Source organism: Gasterosteus aculeatus, chromosome 17, assembly GCF_964276395.1.
Source record: "Gasterosteus aculeatus chromosome 17, fGasAcu3.hap1.1, whole genome shotgun sequence".
NCBI classification, from domain to species: domain Eukaryota; kingdom Metazoa; phylum Chordata; class Actinopteri; order Perciformes; family Gasterosteidae; genus Gasterosteus; species Gasterosteus aculeatus.
Window position 1 is genome coordinate 4,136,121 of NC_135705.1, and position 17,471 is coordinate 4,153,591.

At 45.7% G+C, this 17,471-nt stretch overlaps 1 protein-coding gene across 10 annotated transcripts in view; it reads right to left on the bottom strand.

The window, feature by feature from the left end:
* Positions 1 to 17,471, bottom strand: part of nav1b (neuron navigator 1b) — a 54,628-nt gene that overhangs the window by 32,985 nt on the left and 4,172 nt on the right. For 7 of the 10 annotated variants that reach the window (XR_013453308.1, XM_078092873.1, XM_078092872.1 and 4 more), the window contains exons 2-3: positions 9,373 to 10,191; positions 9,105 to 9,193 (exon numbers count right to left, since the gene is read on the bottom strand). Coding sequence is in view for 9 of the 10 variants with exons in the window: in XM_078092873.1 (XP_077948999.1) it covers positions 9,105 to 9,193; positions 9,373 to 10,163 (880 nt within the window). In the remaining variant the exon portion in view is untranslated. Of the gene's footprint in view, positions 1 to 3,238; positions 4,633 to 9,104; positions 9,194 to 9,372; positions 10,192 to 17,471 lie in introns of those variants that run through there. The other 3 variants (XM_078092878.1, XM_078092881.1, XM_078092880.1) reach the window with 1 other exon arrangement.

The window sequence follows — 17,471 nt, forward strand, 5'->3', positions numbered from 1 at the left end:
GTGTATCAAATCGGTTGTTTGCAGGTCCAGCCTCAACCGATGACATTCTTAGATGACCAACACTGAGATGATTGATTTAATCAACAGATCTGTATGAATAACTTCCAATAAGGAATGAGAACGAAAGCACCACTGTCAATCTTTTTACCACAGAAGGGCTCGTGTTTCTTGGAGTGAAGTTATTCCCTCAGGAAAAAGCATTAAAAAAATGAATGAACTCACAAGATCTTAGTTGACTAAGACCAAGGAACCGACCGGTCGACTAATGGAGGAAGAGGGGGCGCCCTCGTTGGAGCCTCCGGTACCGAGCAGAAAAACTGAAGCAGATGTAAATTGGGAAAGACTTGTCAATGATGTCACAGTGTGTGATCGACATGAACACAGCTTAACGTACGGCACAATTGATGCTAATGTTTTGTTAAAAGATTATTGACCTTAAAAAACAAACACTGCTAAAAATAACCAATAATATTGGTCCCACATGGTTGAAACTTTTAATTCAAAATTTCCATGAACAAACAAGCCAATTAGTGAGTGGAGTCTTTATGAGCCTCCATGGTTCATTTTAAGAGCTTGTGTCATCGGAACAGAGTTCACATGAAAGCTGAGGCACTCGACAAACCTCGAGCTTTCTAACAATGCAGGTGATGCTGCGAGTGAATACAGATGGGGGGAAAACAGGCAACACACAGTGATGTCATAAATGTTCAACTCATGCAGATTAGTGACTTTTGGTCATGAAACAGTCAGTCATTACTTCAACAAGGGGATCTTACTGTCTCTTTAAAAGCCAAAACATCATGACTCTTACATGCCCACATAGCTTGGAATATTACGATCCATTATATTCTTCTACCACTACGAGCTCTGGGCCATTGGTTTGAGATCTTGCACGTCAGATCACATAAAATCACAATGGATTGAATCTTTTTCCAGAAGTCCGGCTGTCTTTTTCTACGCTCACCTCCAGGTTTTCATCTATGGTTCTAATGACCTCGGATCTCTTCAAATTAGAGGCTAGTCTGTTTCCATTTATTACAGCAGACAATCGCTCCGCTGGAAGAGGAAGAAGATTTCCGTGGAACAGAGGTTGCAAGTCTTTAATGAGATTATCCAACCACAAAATAAAAGCATGAAAAGCACAAGTTTCGTATTGTGCAGTGTTATCTGCAGGCTCGTCCTGTGATGAAGACGATGTTCCACTACTGAATCAACTAGTATAATAGTTCAATAGATTAGCCTGTTACCTAAGTTTGTGATGCCATGTTGGTAAACAAAGAGACCTTCTGTGGTCATAAATAAAAGCATCCTTTCAGCTGTCCTATAATGAGATATAATGCAGATACAGAGGATTTCATTGAGCTGGCCTCAAATGCATAGTGGACAATGAATAAATAGCTCTATTTATAGTAACAAGGCTGTAAATATGCCGTCAGGCGAGGGGAAAAAGTTCCAGTCCACTATGCAGAGAGCAGAGCTCAACAAATACGAATGAACACATAATTCAAATTAATTACATTTTCTTCATCTTGCCGATCAATTTAAGTCAAAAATCAGCGTTGTGTGTTGTATGTTGCATGTTGTGCTTCCATTATGGCAGCTTTCCATCAGCACAAAAGCACTTGATTGTTGCCATTGGGATTATCTTCTTAAATGATGATAAATAATTCATTTAGATAATAAATACCTCCTTTTTGTGGACTAATGACTTTGAATTGCTCATCAGATCCGGAGGTCAAGGTGGGACAATGAGGAGGAGAACTACTTTGGCTGGAGGCATTCGAATACAAACGTGATGTAAATAGGTTAATAAAGCATGCCGCATTGTGTAGAGCTTTTAGAGATGTTCTGGTTCTGGTTTCACACCCAAACACCAGTGATGCTGCCGTTCTTGTTTACTGCTTACAGTTGGTAGCTGACTAAGACGAGCGATAGACGTCCACATTGGTTAATGAGGCGTGGATAACAGATTAAATCACCACACACGTGTTTATTAAGATGCACCTGAGTAAATGCTCTGCTGATGATACAGGAGAGATAGAATCGCAAATAATTAAATAGAACACGAGGTGGTTGTTTGTGTATGACATGCTTGAACCAGATTAGTCACTGATAGGATTGTAGGACTAAGAATTAATGCAAAGCTCTGGTGCTCTAATCTTCCTGTTGGATAAATTGGAGAATCTGCTACCGAAAGTGTCACGAGAAACAAAATCATTGAAATAAAAAATTAGATTTTATGCATTAAGGAGAGTAATGTTTGTATAATCTTTCCACCCAATAGTCACTACAACAGATCTCAAGTGTAAAATGGCTTAACTTTAAGAAGTCAAATAACCTTGCAGGGAAAACTAAAACTAAAACCTCAAATAGACTCACATCATAATTCGATACATACAATACCTTTAGCTAAACAAAGAGGCCAGCTTTGAGACACAAAGAAAAAATGAAAAATGAAAGTCATCGGAATGGCCTTAACATGATCTATACCTTATTAATATTCATCAAGCTCTGCCTCCTGATACATCTGGAGAGAGAGAGAGAGAGAGACATTTTCTCGGCGGTGCAAGCCGTGAAAATCGTCCGTCAGCGCTCTACAGATGAATGGAGCTGTGCCTAAAATGAATTCAACATGGCTCTTCTCACGGGAAGCGTACGTGGAGGAGCGGATGAACCCTGGAGTGCAGCGGCACGTGTTGCAGCGAAAACCAGAGCTTTAGTAAAAGGAGATCAGTTTTCTCTTAATAATCCTCCAAACCCTTCAGGCTTCTTTCACCCAATCAGCAAACGGCAACGTTACGATAGGAACATTTCAAACAATCAGTGGCCTCAGCCACCTACGTGACACGCTACAGGCATAAGAACAATAGAGCATCGCTATGGCTCTGGTGTTTTCTTACATAGAGCTGAATGGTAGCAGAGCAAAACCAATGCAGCATTCAATGAAATGGTAAGAAGCGTAGCATGCTTTGCGAGCACCACAAGGATCTCTAATCTTTTTTTTTTTTTCCTCAGCCGCTGAGCTGCGTTAAATCCGTTCGGGGGGGGGGGGGGTGCGGGTCTCCGGGAGCGAGCCAGCCAGCAGGTGCCGCGCGGCGGCTGTATTGAAGGGGGGCGTGCTGCGGAGAAAGCACTGACAAATCTTACAAGAGGGGCGTTTGGTTTGTAGCACATGGCCGCCGCGGCGTACCGTAGCGCGCCGGGGGGGGGGCCCAGGTATCAGGACCGCTCTACTCACCCAACATCTGGCTGAAGAGCAGCTGCTCCAGGTCGCCCAGCACAGTCACCACCAGTTCTGGGTCCACCTTCAGGAAGGGCTTGTCTCCCCCTTCCTCCCCTTGGCCTTTGGAGCCGGACTCCCCCCCGGCCCCGGCTCCCTGCTTCTTGGCGTTGGCCTTGGCCTTGCTGGAGAGGATCTCGTCATCGGACTTCCCGTCCTCGGGCGCCTTGCTCAGGGGCTTCACCTCGGCGTAAGGAGCACGAGGTATGCGGCTCTGCTTGCTCAGAGCAGATGGAGCAGCCAGGGGGCTGAAGGGCTTGGGTTTGCCCTGGAACAGCGAGTGCTCCGACTTGGACAGGTTTCGAGAAAGAGCGGCACCCCCTCCGGCGCTGCTGCCGACCCCGGCCGCCTTTGGCTTGCCCGTCTTGGTCTGCCCTGCCCCGGGCCTGGCCATGTCATCACACCACTTGGGCTCGTAGAGGTGCAACTTCTTCTCAGCGTCGGTGAGCACAGCCAGGTTTGTCATGGACCTCTGCTTGCGGAGATTGGAGGAGACCGGCAGCCTGCCATCGGAGCTGCCCGCCCGGTAAACCTTCAGTTCACCCCTCGGTGTGCCCTGGGGGACACCGGGCTTTGCCCTCTTCGCCGCCATACCAACTCCTTTGCCATCTGCTTGGCCGTATGCCTTTGTGCTATCCGTCCTTTCCATCCTCAAATCTCCTTCTCTGCCTTTCGCACTATTTCCCAGCATGCCTCCTGCATGAGGCCGCGTAGAAAAGCATCAGCGAGGGAGAAAACAGGCTCCCGTATCAAACCTTTCTCCTCATGCAAAATCATTAATATAAAATCCCGCAGCGTTCCCCTTCCTTCACTCCGTCTCCTTCTCTCCTTCTCTCCCTCTTACTCCTCCTCAACGGGCTGCTGCAGTTGCAGCTGTTGCAGTGCTTCCCAGGCACTCCCTTTCTCTCCTTCCCTTCCGTCCTGCTTTCCTCCGAATTTTTTTTCCTTCTCCACACTCCTCCCTCCAGCGCACCCTCCCTGCCGCCGAGCCGCGCAGCAGCGGAGTGACAGCGGCAGCGGACGCATCAGCGCTGCCTCCTCCCCCCACTCTCTGCTGCCTCTCCCCCGCCTCCCACTCGCCTCCCTCCCATCCGCCCTCCCATCCTTGCCTGTTTTTTTTTCCTTTCGTTTAAAAGATGCTTTGCTGCGTCTCAGCAGAATATGTGAAATGCAAAGGGAGCGATGAGAGGCGACCATCTGTGGATCTATAAGCCGGGCTCCATTCTGCTCTGAGGCGCCACGTTTCCCCACCGTCTCCTCTGATTCCTTTGTTCTTCCCCTCCCCCCTCCATCACCTACAGCGCTCCATCTCCAATGCGCTCGACGCGATGCGGGATGTTAACGGATAAGTTGTTAATGTGAATGGATTCACATTGCTGTTTGTAATTCCAGGCCGCAGCAGAAATTATCGCACTGTTAAAATCCCACGTAGAACAACTGGAGCATCCAGCTTATCTCTTGATCCGGTCTGAGCTTCCTTACTGTATCAATTCCAGATTAACAGATGGATAAATCATATGCTGGGAATCAGCAGTGCTACGATATACTGTAATCCTCACAGTGATGACGTGAATCTGAAGAGCTAATGTACATATGGTGTTCATGAAAATGAAAATGACCGAAGAAAATGTTGTCTTTGTCCACTGCTTGAAGAAAAAAAAAAAAAAAGAGGAGAAAGTGGGGCTTAAAATTCCAAAAGCGTATCGGCCAAATCAGTGACTTCACTTCAGCAAACTAAGTAAGCAACATGATGTGCCAGTATGAGCAAGAAACACACCCATAAGCACACTTTGGAAATATCTTAAAGTCAGTGTAAGACACACACACACACACACACACACACACACGATGCTGTCTTATTGGAAGTCTTTTTTCTTTTGCTAACATAGTGTAAACATCATTTTAAGATATTCCCCTCGGCGGCCTCTCCGGAGGCCCGAGGAGGCTGTGCAGCGTTCGCATGCAGCGCTTTTCCATGGAAACCGCCCTCCTTCGACAACATGAACACGAACCCTCTCCATGAACCACCGCGATGCCCCCCCCCCCCCCTGTTGTCATGTGCTCATCAGGTGAAATGTCTTCTTTAAACAGATTCCAAACATGCTAGATGGTGCTGATCCACTGGGTCGGATTGGCCCGCTACAGCTACTAAGCCCAGAGGCTCCAGCTCTGTCTCTCACAATGGGTTTGCACCACACTCCAACGCCTTTCTTTTTTAATTTGGATTTCAGGGCCCCCGGGGCGGCTCACAGACCAGTGAGGTGGTTCAATCCGGTTCAATTAGTTTCTGGAAACAATGTCATGTGTTGTTCCTCCTCGTCACGAGCTCTCAGGCTCCCCAGAAGAGCCGACCGACCGAACTGCCACGAGGCATCGAAAGGCTTTGTTACTTAATGAATCATAAGATAACTCATTCCAAAATGTCTGTCTGTAACCTTTTAAAGTTGCAGAAAAGCTGACAGCCGAGCCAAATTCCCTCAGTCAGTAACAAATATCATGAACTAAAATAACCGGCATGGTAATGAAACAAAAGCAAATTAACACGGTATATCTATGAGCATGTGAAGAGGCTTATGAAAAACCAGGGGGATGTTCTCAAAAAGGTTGATGTTCATGACATGAAAAAGTATTCATGGCTGAATGGATTAACTTATGTTTAAGCTTCTCTGTTTCTCTTTTGAAGGCAACAACTCACAAACGTATAAATCCTGTTGACTTTTCCTCTGTAGCGCCATGATAAGGCCGACAGTTCTGTTCTCTTTTAGTTGAAATCCCAGCTGATGTACGGATTGCCATAGAACATTCGACACATATTCGCTGTCCCCAGAGGATGAACGCCAATGACTGGTTATGACCCTCACGTTTCCTCCCGCGGGCCTCACATTCGCTGGTTTTGAGTAAAATGTCTCGGCAACTTTGCAAGGATGTGGAAACTCTCAAATCGCCACCACGGAGAGGGGAAGGGCGGAGCTGCGTTTTTCATTTGGTCTCTTTCACATCTGGCTCTGATTCCAACTCGCCAACTGGCCAGCTGAGGAAGTGTGTGTGTGTGTGTGTGAGCGTGAGTGTGTGCGTGTGTGTGTGAACGGTATGACACCACAGTTACACAGCTGTCTCAAACACATTTCCCCAGACAGCATGTGTAACATTTTGAGGGCTGCTCAGCTCCCACAAAGCGACGGACTCATGAACCTCCACACGTGCTCAAAGGGGGAAAACCGCAGAGAACATCAACGTAGGCCGAAGGACGGTAATAAAGGCACATGTGAAGAGTGTGTTTGTGGGCCGTGTCGAAGTCATGTGGTACTTATTGCTATGCAAAAGCCCCTTGAAAGAGATCTCATAACGTCATTGTGCTGCATGTAATGTAAGCAGTCTGAGGGGTGAAGACTGACCTCAACAGTTATGAGTTTCTTCATATGCTGAGCAAATCATCCATTCATGATGAACTCAAGCTGCTGGGAAGATAGAAGTGGTAAAAACATCTTGCTTGAACATCTGAGTGATTAATGTTCTATTTTATATGAATCCCGGGTGAGTGAATCCTCCCTTTTGTGGAACTTTGGCCATTTTGAAGTAGAAGATTTCTCACCAGAGATCCTACAAGTTCCCATGTCTCTGCAGATGTTTCCTGCTGAGTCAAAACAGCTCTGTTACTTGTAGTTGAGGCTGGACGACAGCTTACGGAGACACATCTTTGTGCTCTACGGTCAAAAACTGAATTTAAGCGACCCTCAGGTCCGTCCAGCGGACGGACGGAGGGGAGGAACTCCCAGACAGGAGGTGAAAGCCGATCCTCTCACATCACTCCATCTCCCAGTCCTGCATCTGTCCACCCTCAGCCGAGGACCACTCAGTCTCTTGTCTCGTCTCTCCCAGAGGAGGGGGCTGGAGGCTCTTACCCCTCTCAGTCATCATGGTAATTAAGAGCTCAGGCAGAGGGGTTTAGAAAAGCGTGCTACAATTACATGAGGTCATTTCTAAAAGAAAATGTTGCGTAATCCGCAGCTAAATATATCAGACATTTAGTTAAAATGCCTTGTAAAGTGATGCAGCCCAGTGATTTCGGCTTTGAACATTACGCTGCTGGGATAATGGGAGGGGTCCATTTTGAGAAATGAATGGAAACTAGAAATAATCAAAATCTAGTTTGTCAATACGTGGAACAATCTCTGACCATCCCGACAGTCCAACATTTTGATGATGAATGAATAGTCTGAAAAAATGTAGTGGCAGGCAAATGTAGTTGAACAGCGTTACAGGCATTCATGGTCCACAGAGGATAAATCCAATCTCATTGTTTGAGTGAGCCGCTGAAATACGCTCTGGCCCCACCATGTGGTTAAAATGTCTCTATAACCCGAGGAGTTGCCACATAAATGAGTCTGCACATTCATGGTCTAATAAGAGCAATAAGTTGGTGATCCCTGAACCTTTTTGTCTGGTTCCATCATCAAATCATGTTGAATATTAATCCCAACAGCTATACTCTGTGTCGAAGGATAATCTCACCAAATCACACGCTACTAAGATGATTAACATAGTTAATATAATACCTGCTGTTGGCATTTAGCCCAAAGCACTGCTGTGTCCAGCCTCACTGAGCCGTTTGCATGGCTGTAGAGTTTTCGCCTTTGCTCTATTTGCTCAACAGATTAGAATTAGTGAAAGCATGATGTCACTTATTGTTGTTTTTTTTGGTAAGTTTCAACATGGTGAGGCCTCTGGAAAAACTACAAATCTCCAGACATGAATTCAGACAACGAATATGTTAAAGCAGTAATTCTGTCTGGTGGCGGCAGCTGTAACGCTAAAGTCAATGGGGTCTGCTTACTTACTTAAATCAATATCACTTATTTAGTAGGTCTTTACTTATGTAATCTCTCTTTAATTACCACTGATTGATTGACTAGTTGTGGTTGTATCTGCTGGCGGTGAGCAGCCTTCAAGGCCCATACAGAGCATGCGTGTTTGTGTGAGCACGTCATGTTTGTATGTCAGTCTCTTAGCGACAGATGTTGTTGCAGGCAGCAGAATAAAAACACCTTACTTTTAACGTTCAACACCGCACTGACAGGAATGACGTGAACATCATCGCATTCCGCATTAAGGGCGTGATTTGAGAATCGTTTTTCTGTGTCTGTGTTCTCCCACATGCACACGGAGAAAGAGGGGAAATCCCGATGCACGCAACGGGTGGTACATACATCATGAAGAGGTGGCAGCAGCTCGGGTGAGAAGAACTGCCACGCTGAACAGTCCAGTGTCAACATTCGGCCGTATTAAAGCTCGGGGCGTTACGGGATGCCGCGTTACACTGGAAAAAGTGGGTTGAACGGCGTGAACTCAGTCAAAACGTTTGCCGTTTGCGAGATATGAGAAACTTTTCCCCGACAACACAGTGGAGGATTAGTGCTTCATAGGAACAGAGGCGAAATTATTAAACTTTATGGACAGCCTAATCTTTTTTTTTTTAAAGATTGAAGATATCATCCTGATTCATCAGAGGTTCTTTTCAAGGTTTACTGTAGCGGTTTTTGGCTTGAAACCTGCTGTCATACTGCACGTCTGAGATGAAATATTTTGTCAAAGGGAACGAAATGACAGGGAGCAAAGAGACAGAGATGAGTAATCTGATGCAACCAGCCTTCTTCAAAGGACTGAAGAATCATGTCAGAGGACGGTCAGCATTTCATAAGAAAGAAGACATTTCTTCCTTAAAAATCCATTCCATCATCTTGCAACACTACATGGCGACACCCAGGTGAGGAACCACTCATTCAGGTGAGTCTACATCAACGGGAGGAGATTCAAAGAAGCTCACCGAACTCGTCGCAGCAGACCTCCATGGAGTCCGAGGAACAGTCACTGAGGTCATCCAGGGCGGGGTCGGCGTCCTCATGGACCTGAAACCTTCAGGGAACGAAAGGAACAAAAAGCACATATTCAGTTGCAATGAGGTGCTACTAAAAAAGGCAAATTCTCAGAGATGATGAGACACACCCTGAGATGATTACATTCTAAGTGTCCTTAACGCAAACTGCAGTTGGTGCTCATCTTCCCTTGTGAAATAGGCAAAAAACTGCCCTCACCTGAACCGGAAGGAAGCGACGGCGGCCGCGTTGACTTGTCCTGGCTCACTCCCTCGGCGTGGAATGTTGAATGTGTGATAAGAAGATTTTGGTTTTCTGCTGGACACGCCTCTTTCTGAAGCTCCCAGGTGCTGGTAGGAACTGTTCCTCACCTCTTTTTGGATATCGCCCATCTCAGAGGTCGACACACCGGGTAGCTCGTTTCCATTTGCACCTTTGGTACAAAAGAGACGTCCTCTTCCGTGTCCCGGCTGGGACACACTAGCAGAGAGCCGACACAAGGCGTCCCCCTCGGCTGCGTTGTCCACACTCTTCAGGCGGTATTTTCCAAAGGTCCAGTTCTTGTTGGTGGTCCGTCTCAACTGGAGGTCTCGCACAGCCGCCTGGCTCAGCGTGCCGGCCCGGAGGTCCAGCGTGTCCTTGGAGCGTCTGACCTCCCTCTTTGGTATCCGGGGGCTGCTGTAGGCCGAGCAGGTTCCATCAGTCCGCTCCGTAGCCGCCGGGCCCCTGGGGGAGTACAAGGCGGTCTTCTGCTGCAGCAGGTGGTTCTTTAACGCGGCACCTCTCAGCAGCTCTGCGGGACCCGAGGACACGGGGGAGGAGGAGAAGGAAGGCGCCTGTCGTCCGGCTGCATGTTGACGCTGTCCCGTCGGATCGGGGGCGGCGCCGTATTGCTGTTTGGCATCCACCTTGGAGAGCGGCACCATGCTTCGGGGTAGAGGCAGACTCGAGCCGACGCCTGCGTCGCTCTGACTCTGAGGTATGACTTTGACGTTCACCCCCCCGCTCATGGTCGGTGACAGTCAGTGAGATCGAGGCCTGGACGGGAAAGAAAGAGAGAGACAGAATCTCCAAATATGATTTTTTTTTATAAATGTAACTCTTAGAAAATCTAACGTGTAGATAACGAGCTCTCGGTGAAATGCTTTAAATGGGTTTGGCGAATGAAGGGTGTGGTTTGCAGGTTTCCATATAGTCGTGGGAGCCTGTGGACATCTATTTATCCATGATGGATAACAAGCCATCATTTCATCTTTAAACTGAAGAAAATACTGTTTAGCAGCTGTGCATTCCAGGACGTCTGGCTCACAGAGAAGAGGTTTCTAACCACAGAGGTGCTGACCGACTAAATGTGGATGCAAGCAAGATGGAAAGAACATCAAAGTCACCAAGATGTCTGAGAACCGGGACTAGCCGTCACTTCAGATTTATCGCCTGGCAGAAACACTGTGATCAAGAAAGTGCACATAACTCTTCCATCAATGTGGTTTGGGAGCACTCTTAAGTGAGGAAGTGATCAAAGGGTTAAGAGGAACACAAAAACGGTTGAATGAGGATAAAAAGAAACCAATGCTTCAATTATTCCGTATTTAAAATAAGATTAAAAATAATCAAACATGCAGCATCAAACCAATCAAAGCGTTACTTGCATCTCCAGGGGACGCCATGTGTTTCAACAGCTTTTCCTAATGTGTTCCCGGTCCTCTCGCCACGACCTCCAGCGTGAGGCGGGCTGCGAGAGCCGCCGGCGGCCTGACACCACTTGGCACATGCAGCTCCTTTCAGGCCCTGCCAACGCCGGCTGCCCCCCCCTACACCCCTCGAGGCCCCCCGCAGTCACCGCCTCTCCACCGAAGAGGTGGGGGGCTTCCCCCCACCCCAAAATCCGCCACCTCATCCCGCATCCGACGCCGATAACGGACAGTAGATAGTTAGTGACGATAATTAGTGACTATGTGGAAACTTTACTGGTAATCAGTTGTTGGTTAACAGATACAACTTCTACCCTGAATGCATATCCAGCATGTTGCATCCTCAACAAAACCTACCAGTGATTATTTAAGGATTACTCCTTCATGCATTTGAACATTCTTGTCTTCTTTCACATTCTTTTGCTACTTCAAAGTACTTTAGTACAGTGTCTCGATGGTCTGTGTCTCCACACCCAAAGGATTACAAAGATATCCGATAAAACTGATACTGATTGTATCTAATATTTTTCAACCCCCACCCCATTTATCTTGCTAGTACCACACCTAACGTCTGAGGGGTGAGAGTTGGCGCGTCTGGCTGCCTGTGCCACCAGTCAGTGTATGAATGTGTGTGATGAAGGAATGTTGACATGTTCTGCACGGCGCTTTGAGTTGCTGGACGATCACAAAGGGGCCGTCTAAGGTAACGTGACCGAATACAAAACACGAAATCCCTCCCACAGAGATGTGAAGCGCTCAAACCCGTCTCTGCAGCGTCTCGGGGACCACATTTTGCCATGGCGACCGACACACCCAGGTGAAAACAATACCAGCTTGAATTGAATCAAAAACTACACCTTGAGGGTGTTTTCTCTTACCTGAGTAAATAAGTGTCCGGGTTTACTCAGTCCTCAGCTGGGAGACAATAAGAAGACAGCGGCGCGCTGCAGACCAACGTTCCCTCTGCAGGGACAAGCTACACTCAACAGAACGATGCACTTTACAGTAATATCATTTACACCCACGTGCTGCTTTAAAGTGAGCGGGTGCAATCGATGCTGAGCACCAACAAGCCAGTGAGGGGAAGCTCCAGTTCCAAAAACTCTTAGAAAACACTTGTTTTCACCTCTTACCAATCATGAATAAAATTAATTATTATTTGTGACTCATGGTTTAAACTTTCTCTGGTGATATTATGCTTCCTTTCCCCCCCCGGGCTTTGTGTTTGAACCAGACTTTTTTTCAGCGAGCCATCATCAAAGCTTCAAGCCAGGGAGCAAAGCGATGAGCTAAAAGTGCCCCAGTTCTCCAAACCTATAATCAGCCCGAGGGCCAGACTAAAGATACTCGTACTGACCAAAAGCATGTTGGAGAGGGACCGCTTTCCTCCGTTGAAGGCTGCAAGAGTCTGATGAATACACTCACGAGAAAGCAGACCAGTCCATTTCCTGAATGCAATGGGCCCATTTAGGGAATATGAATGACTTCAAATGGAGGTGACCCTAATCGGAGGGTCATCATCACTCTGCGGGTCGTTAACAACGTCTGTAATTAGTGGGCAATTGCCATCTCGCGGGGTGGCACCTTATGAAATGTGTGAATGTTTCCGTTCACTTGCAGATCCTTCACTGAGCTGAATTGGGATCCGCGGGTTCGGTTTCTTCGGGGCTCCAGTTTCTCTCCATTCCAACTGAGCACCGGCAGATAATCGAGATGAACGAGTCCATTGTAATCTCCGTAATTCAATTTTTTTTCATTACTGCCGTACTATCTAGTTTTACAAGAGGCCTGATCTCATTTTTAAATATAGCCGCATCAAGTCCCAGATTTCCGGATTGTCAACGCTTCCTGCTCTCCTAGCGGGAGACGTGAACTGAGGTCACACAAGGACGCATTCACATGTGCAGATAAACATGCAAGTGGTCACCTGACTTTATCCCCAACCTTATCAATACTGTTTGTATTGTTTGCTTATACTAGTGGGTATGCACATGTGTCCAAACTAAACTATACGTTATTTTCAGTGTTTAATGATTGAAAGCTGACATGCTGAACCAACATGGCAAAGTTGGTGAATGTGATACCTGATGAATATCAACATGTGAACATTGTCATGCTAATGTCACCTGGGTATCAACCAAGGCATCACTGTACTTTCACACTTTGAACAACAGCAGGGTTTTTTTTTTCATGGTGCATTTCCCGGGGAAGATTCTTTCCAGATTGCATTGTCTCTGCAACATCCATAATAGTATCCGTAGTATCGTCACTCCTTGCAATACCATTACAGCTCTCTGCAGCACCATTCCCCTGCAGTGTGCTTCCACTGCGTTTTTCTGTTATGCCACCGCCTACAAATGTGACTTCTTTTGTTTTCAAGTTAAATATCAAGATTACCATAAAACCATTAAATACTGACATAGTCTTTTCCATTAAAGCCCACTGTGGTGAGATTAGAGCGGGCACTTAGGCGGCCGAGTTAATCTCAGGGATTTGTACTTGGCCAGTGATGCCATGACGTCATCGACACCCTGAATAATGGTACAGCTTCAGGCAGCTGTGTTGGAGAACACCGAAGGCTAGAGATAGAGCAAAGTTATTGAACATGGCCAAGTCCAATGCAGTGACATACCTCTTTACCCCAAATTAGTGATGTAATGGCAATTTGTCATATTTTTTTAATCATATTTTTTCACATTTCACGATGACACAAGGGGAGGCACCACCTCCCCTGCCTCCATTGACCGCATGTCACTGAATGGCATATATTAATTATGAATGATCGAAACTAATGTTTGTCCTTGAGCCAGAGCTCGCACCAATCAGCAGGGTGGGAGGGGCTACTAGGGCTGTGGGCGTGGCTCCGATGAGAATGAGACAACACAGAGAGGCGACTGTTTAAAACAACCAAGTTATTGTACTCCATTCAAAGAAGAACACATTGAAGGACTCTTCTTCGTTGAAAGGATGTTTTTTAATCTTCTCCCAACTTTCTTCTGTGAAAGTTTGTTGGACAGTTGGTTCATACAAACACCTTCAACATTTTAAATGATGACATATTTTATTACGGCCTAAATAGGATGCCCAGGGGTAGACAAGCAGAATGGATTATAATTGGAAATGGTGAAACAAAACGAACAATAGCTTCAGTAGCTGTGACATATATTGAGTGAACTGAAAATAAAGCAACAAAAAGGTCAGGTAGTGTCAGGGTCTCAAAGGCCAAATCAATAAAAACCTCCCTACTAACCAGAAATTAAAGTATTTTTAATAGTCACAAACAGCAGGCTTCGGGCACAAATTATACGCTTTCTATGTTTAGTGTCACCACTACATGTTTTTTAGTGCCAACTTCAAATTGATTAACAAGTAACATGGTTTGCGTTCGGTATGGTTGCTTTGAAGACTTTTGCTTGTTTTGCTTCAAGCTATTGCACAGACTCAATCATGCAGTGACCTGATTCTCTTTTTAAAGGAAACACAAGCCTAGAGGAGCCATATTCCAATTCTAACTTTTCAGAAGCCTTTTAAACTGGCAGTGTCTGCAGCCTTGAAGCTCCACAGGGTCAATGAGGCCTTCCACATATAATATTCCAGGTTGCATTGCTGCATCAATTATTTCTTTCAACCTGGAAACAAAAGTAGACAAGTTGCCCCAGAAGCATGAGAAAAAGGGATGATGAGCACCACAGCATGTCGTTTCGTGGCCTCCCTCATGCACAGCGATGCCTCTGCAGTAGTGCTGCCGTTATGCAACCGGCACAGTTCTCTGAAGCAAACTGCAGCTCACGTAGGAACAGCGGGTCGGTCCTCGCAGCTAACTGCGGTGCCTTGAGGAGTCAAAGTGTGGGCAGTGGTCTGTGGTGGACCTTCAGTTTCGCGAACTGGGTCATTAGGACAGGTAAAAAAAAGAGAAGTGCGTTGGACGTGCACTCAAAAAGGAACCAAACTCTGCAGAAACAGCTCCTAAAATAGTACAAGTAATCCAGTTCATGCATAAGAGAATAAAACACGATTCTTCACTTTCATCCTTGAAGCCCCCAAGAAAGAAGAAAAAGGACATTTTCATATTGAAAGACTAAAAGAGGGATTAATTTCTAGATTAATTTCCGGTGAATCGTGATTAGTTTTTGGCAAATGATCAAGTTGTCAGGCAAACGTAATTTCTTTAACAAATGAGTTTTCAAAGTTTCAGAAAACTTCCGCTGGAATTATTTCTGTATTAGTTACAAATAAAAAGGCAGACTTTTAATAAATAATCATCATTGATGCAGATATAATGACTATGTGTGTCAAGGCCACACTACTAACAACAACTGGTTCACTTGTAAACTTATAATGATGTAAATTCACTATTATTCATGTATTTCCTCGCTCCACAGCACATGACTGTATGTTGTTTGTTTATAGTGAGAATATTAATGTCAAGTAATAAATTATATGCAATAAGCAAACTGCCCATTATGTTCTGCACATCTTAACATATTTTTAGACCATATTTTTGGTGGATGAGATGCAAACTTAAGGGTGAGGAAAACATCCTCATTATTAAGTATTGAAATATATGGTTTTGTGACACGGATAGGACTTTTAATAATAGATTACACACAACGATCAACTCATTCAAATATTTAACTGGTAAAAAGCGTCCTCTCTGTGTTATGTTACCTTGACTTTTATATATGCTGATGCAGATCCCACGTCTCAGGTTTCATCAAAAAAGTCAACAGTTTCCCTAAAATTACATCAATATAATGAATTCTAACCCCTGCTTTGTGATACATTCTGTATCATCACATTCTTACCAATGTATGACCCTTAAAACGTGGTGAAATCACACCTTTCCAGGAATTTCATTGTTCATTTCTATTATTTTAAATATTTGAAAGCTTGAACTTTACACGCAGTATTTCAAAGTGAAACGTAGCAAAATGTGGCACGTGTTCAACCGTAGACACCGTGTTTTTGATGAACACCATGACCACCTACGTGTACACACATGTTCTACATGGCAGCATCAGATAGGAGTCCTTCCTTCAGCTGTCAGTCATTGTGACACACGGAGCATCTGCTCCTCTCGTTTCCGAAAGCTGTCGGCTCGTCTCGAGAGCCAGCCGGGGCGCCGGCGCGTACATTTTTCATTTCTAATCGATGAAGACGGGAAACAGTTCTGCATGCCGGCTGCTGCAGCACAACTACACGCAGGGCAGACGCGCAGGCTCCCATTCGCTGCACCGTATGCACCCATCTCCAGCCAGAAGGAGAGGAATTCATTTGTGAAACCTGTTTAAACGGTTGGAGTGAAAACCTGCGTGCATATGGCGCTCAGTGGCACCACTGAGCTCAGTCTGTAACGCTGCAGAGCCAAGACTGACCCACTGAAATGCTGACCCTCTCCGTCTGTCTGCATCATCTACATCTATCAGACTTGCTTTTAGGAAGTGAGTTGTTACGTGCTGCGGACGCAAACCAGCAGTCACATTAAATGCATTTCAACCCAGCATGCAACGATTTCCCATGAAACAAATGTAAAATCCATGACCTATTGTCACATAACTCGGTCTCCGTGAAGATTTCCTCCACGACATGACTGTCCATACCTGGATTTCAAAGCTATGTTTATCCTCCCTGAAAGGTTCTGAGCCGGTTGAACTTAAATCAAAGTCAGCTGTGCAGACACACCGACCACAGAGGAGGTCCAATATGGCCGCCGCAGATCGAACTAAATGGCATCCATGTATTGTGAAAGGATTCGCATGCAGCCTCTCTCTCCGAGTTCGTCCAAGCAGTGGTATCACCAAGAGCCCCGTGTGTCCTTCCATCAATGTGTGGTTCAGCCTCAGCTTCAGGTCCCGAGGGGGGGGGGGGGTCCGAACTCAAATGTCAGTTCTCCAAGGAGGTGCAGTTGTCTGCGATGTGTCAATCAAAAGATATGACCTGGAGACTGAAGACAATTTCTCTAAAGTTATATAGTGTATCGTATCAAACCCAAGTATGAATCATTTTTATATAGGAGGACCGATAGAAACACGCATTTAATTATCTATTTCATTTTTTTGTACATATTACAAGACAAACACCTTAGATTTGACAACACTTCATTAGCAACTAAAATGTTTAGTTTTTTTAACTACACCAGCATGAAACCGGCCTGACATTCTTTCCCAAAAGCGTTCATGTTTGACATCATGGCCTCCGGCAGCCGTCACAGACTCGAAACATCACAACTCAGAAATGAAGGCAGACTTCTGCACCTCTGCACAAGGGAGCGGTCCCCTTCGTCTTGTCTCGCGTCTTCGTATCCAATCCGACAAATCTCTGCTCTGAACACTCAAACATTGTATAACAGCTTCGTGAGAAACACATAAAATATGAATCAGGGTTTTTTTCTGAGTCTGTCCTTTCGGGTTAGCTGGAGCGTGTCCGTGGACAAGACCAGACTCTCCAAAAAACACAAACCACACACACACACACACACACACACACACAAGGAGACACTTGGAATGGGGACACACTGAGACGTGGCATTTACAAGAAAACAAAGCTCGCATTTTGAAAATTATGCTCTCTGGCATTTGAGAACAGAGCATCATGGAACCCGTGTGCATGCACGCCCTATAATATTAT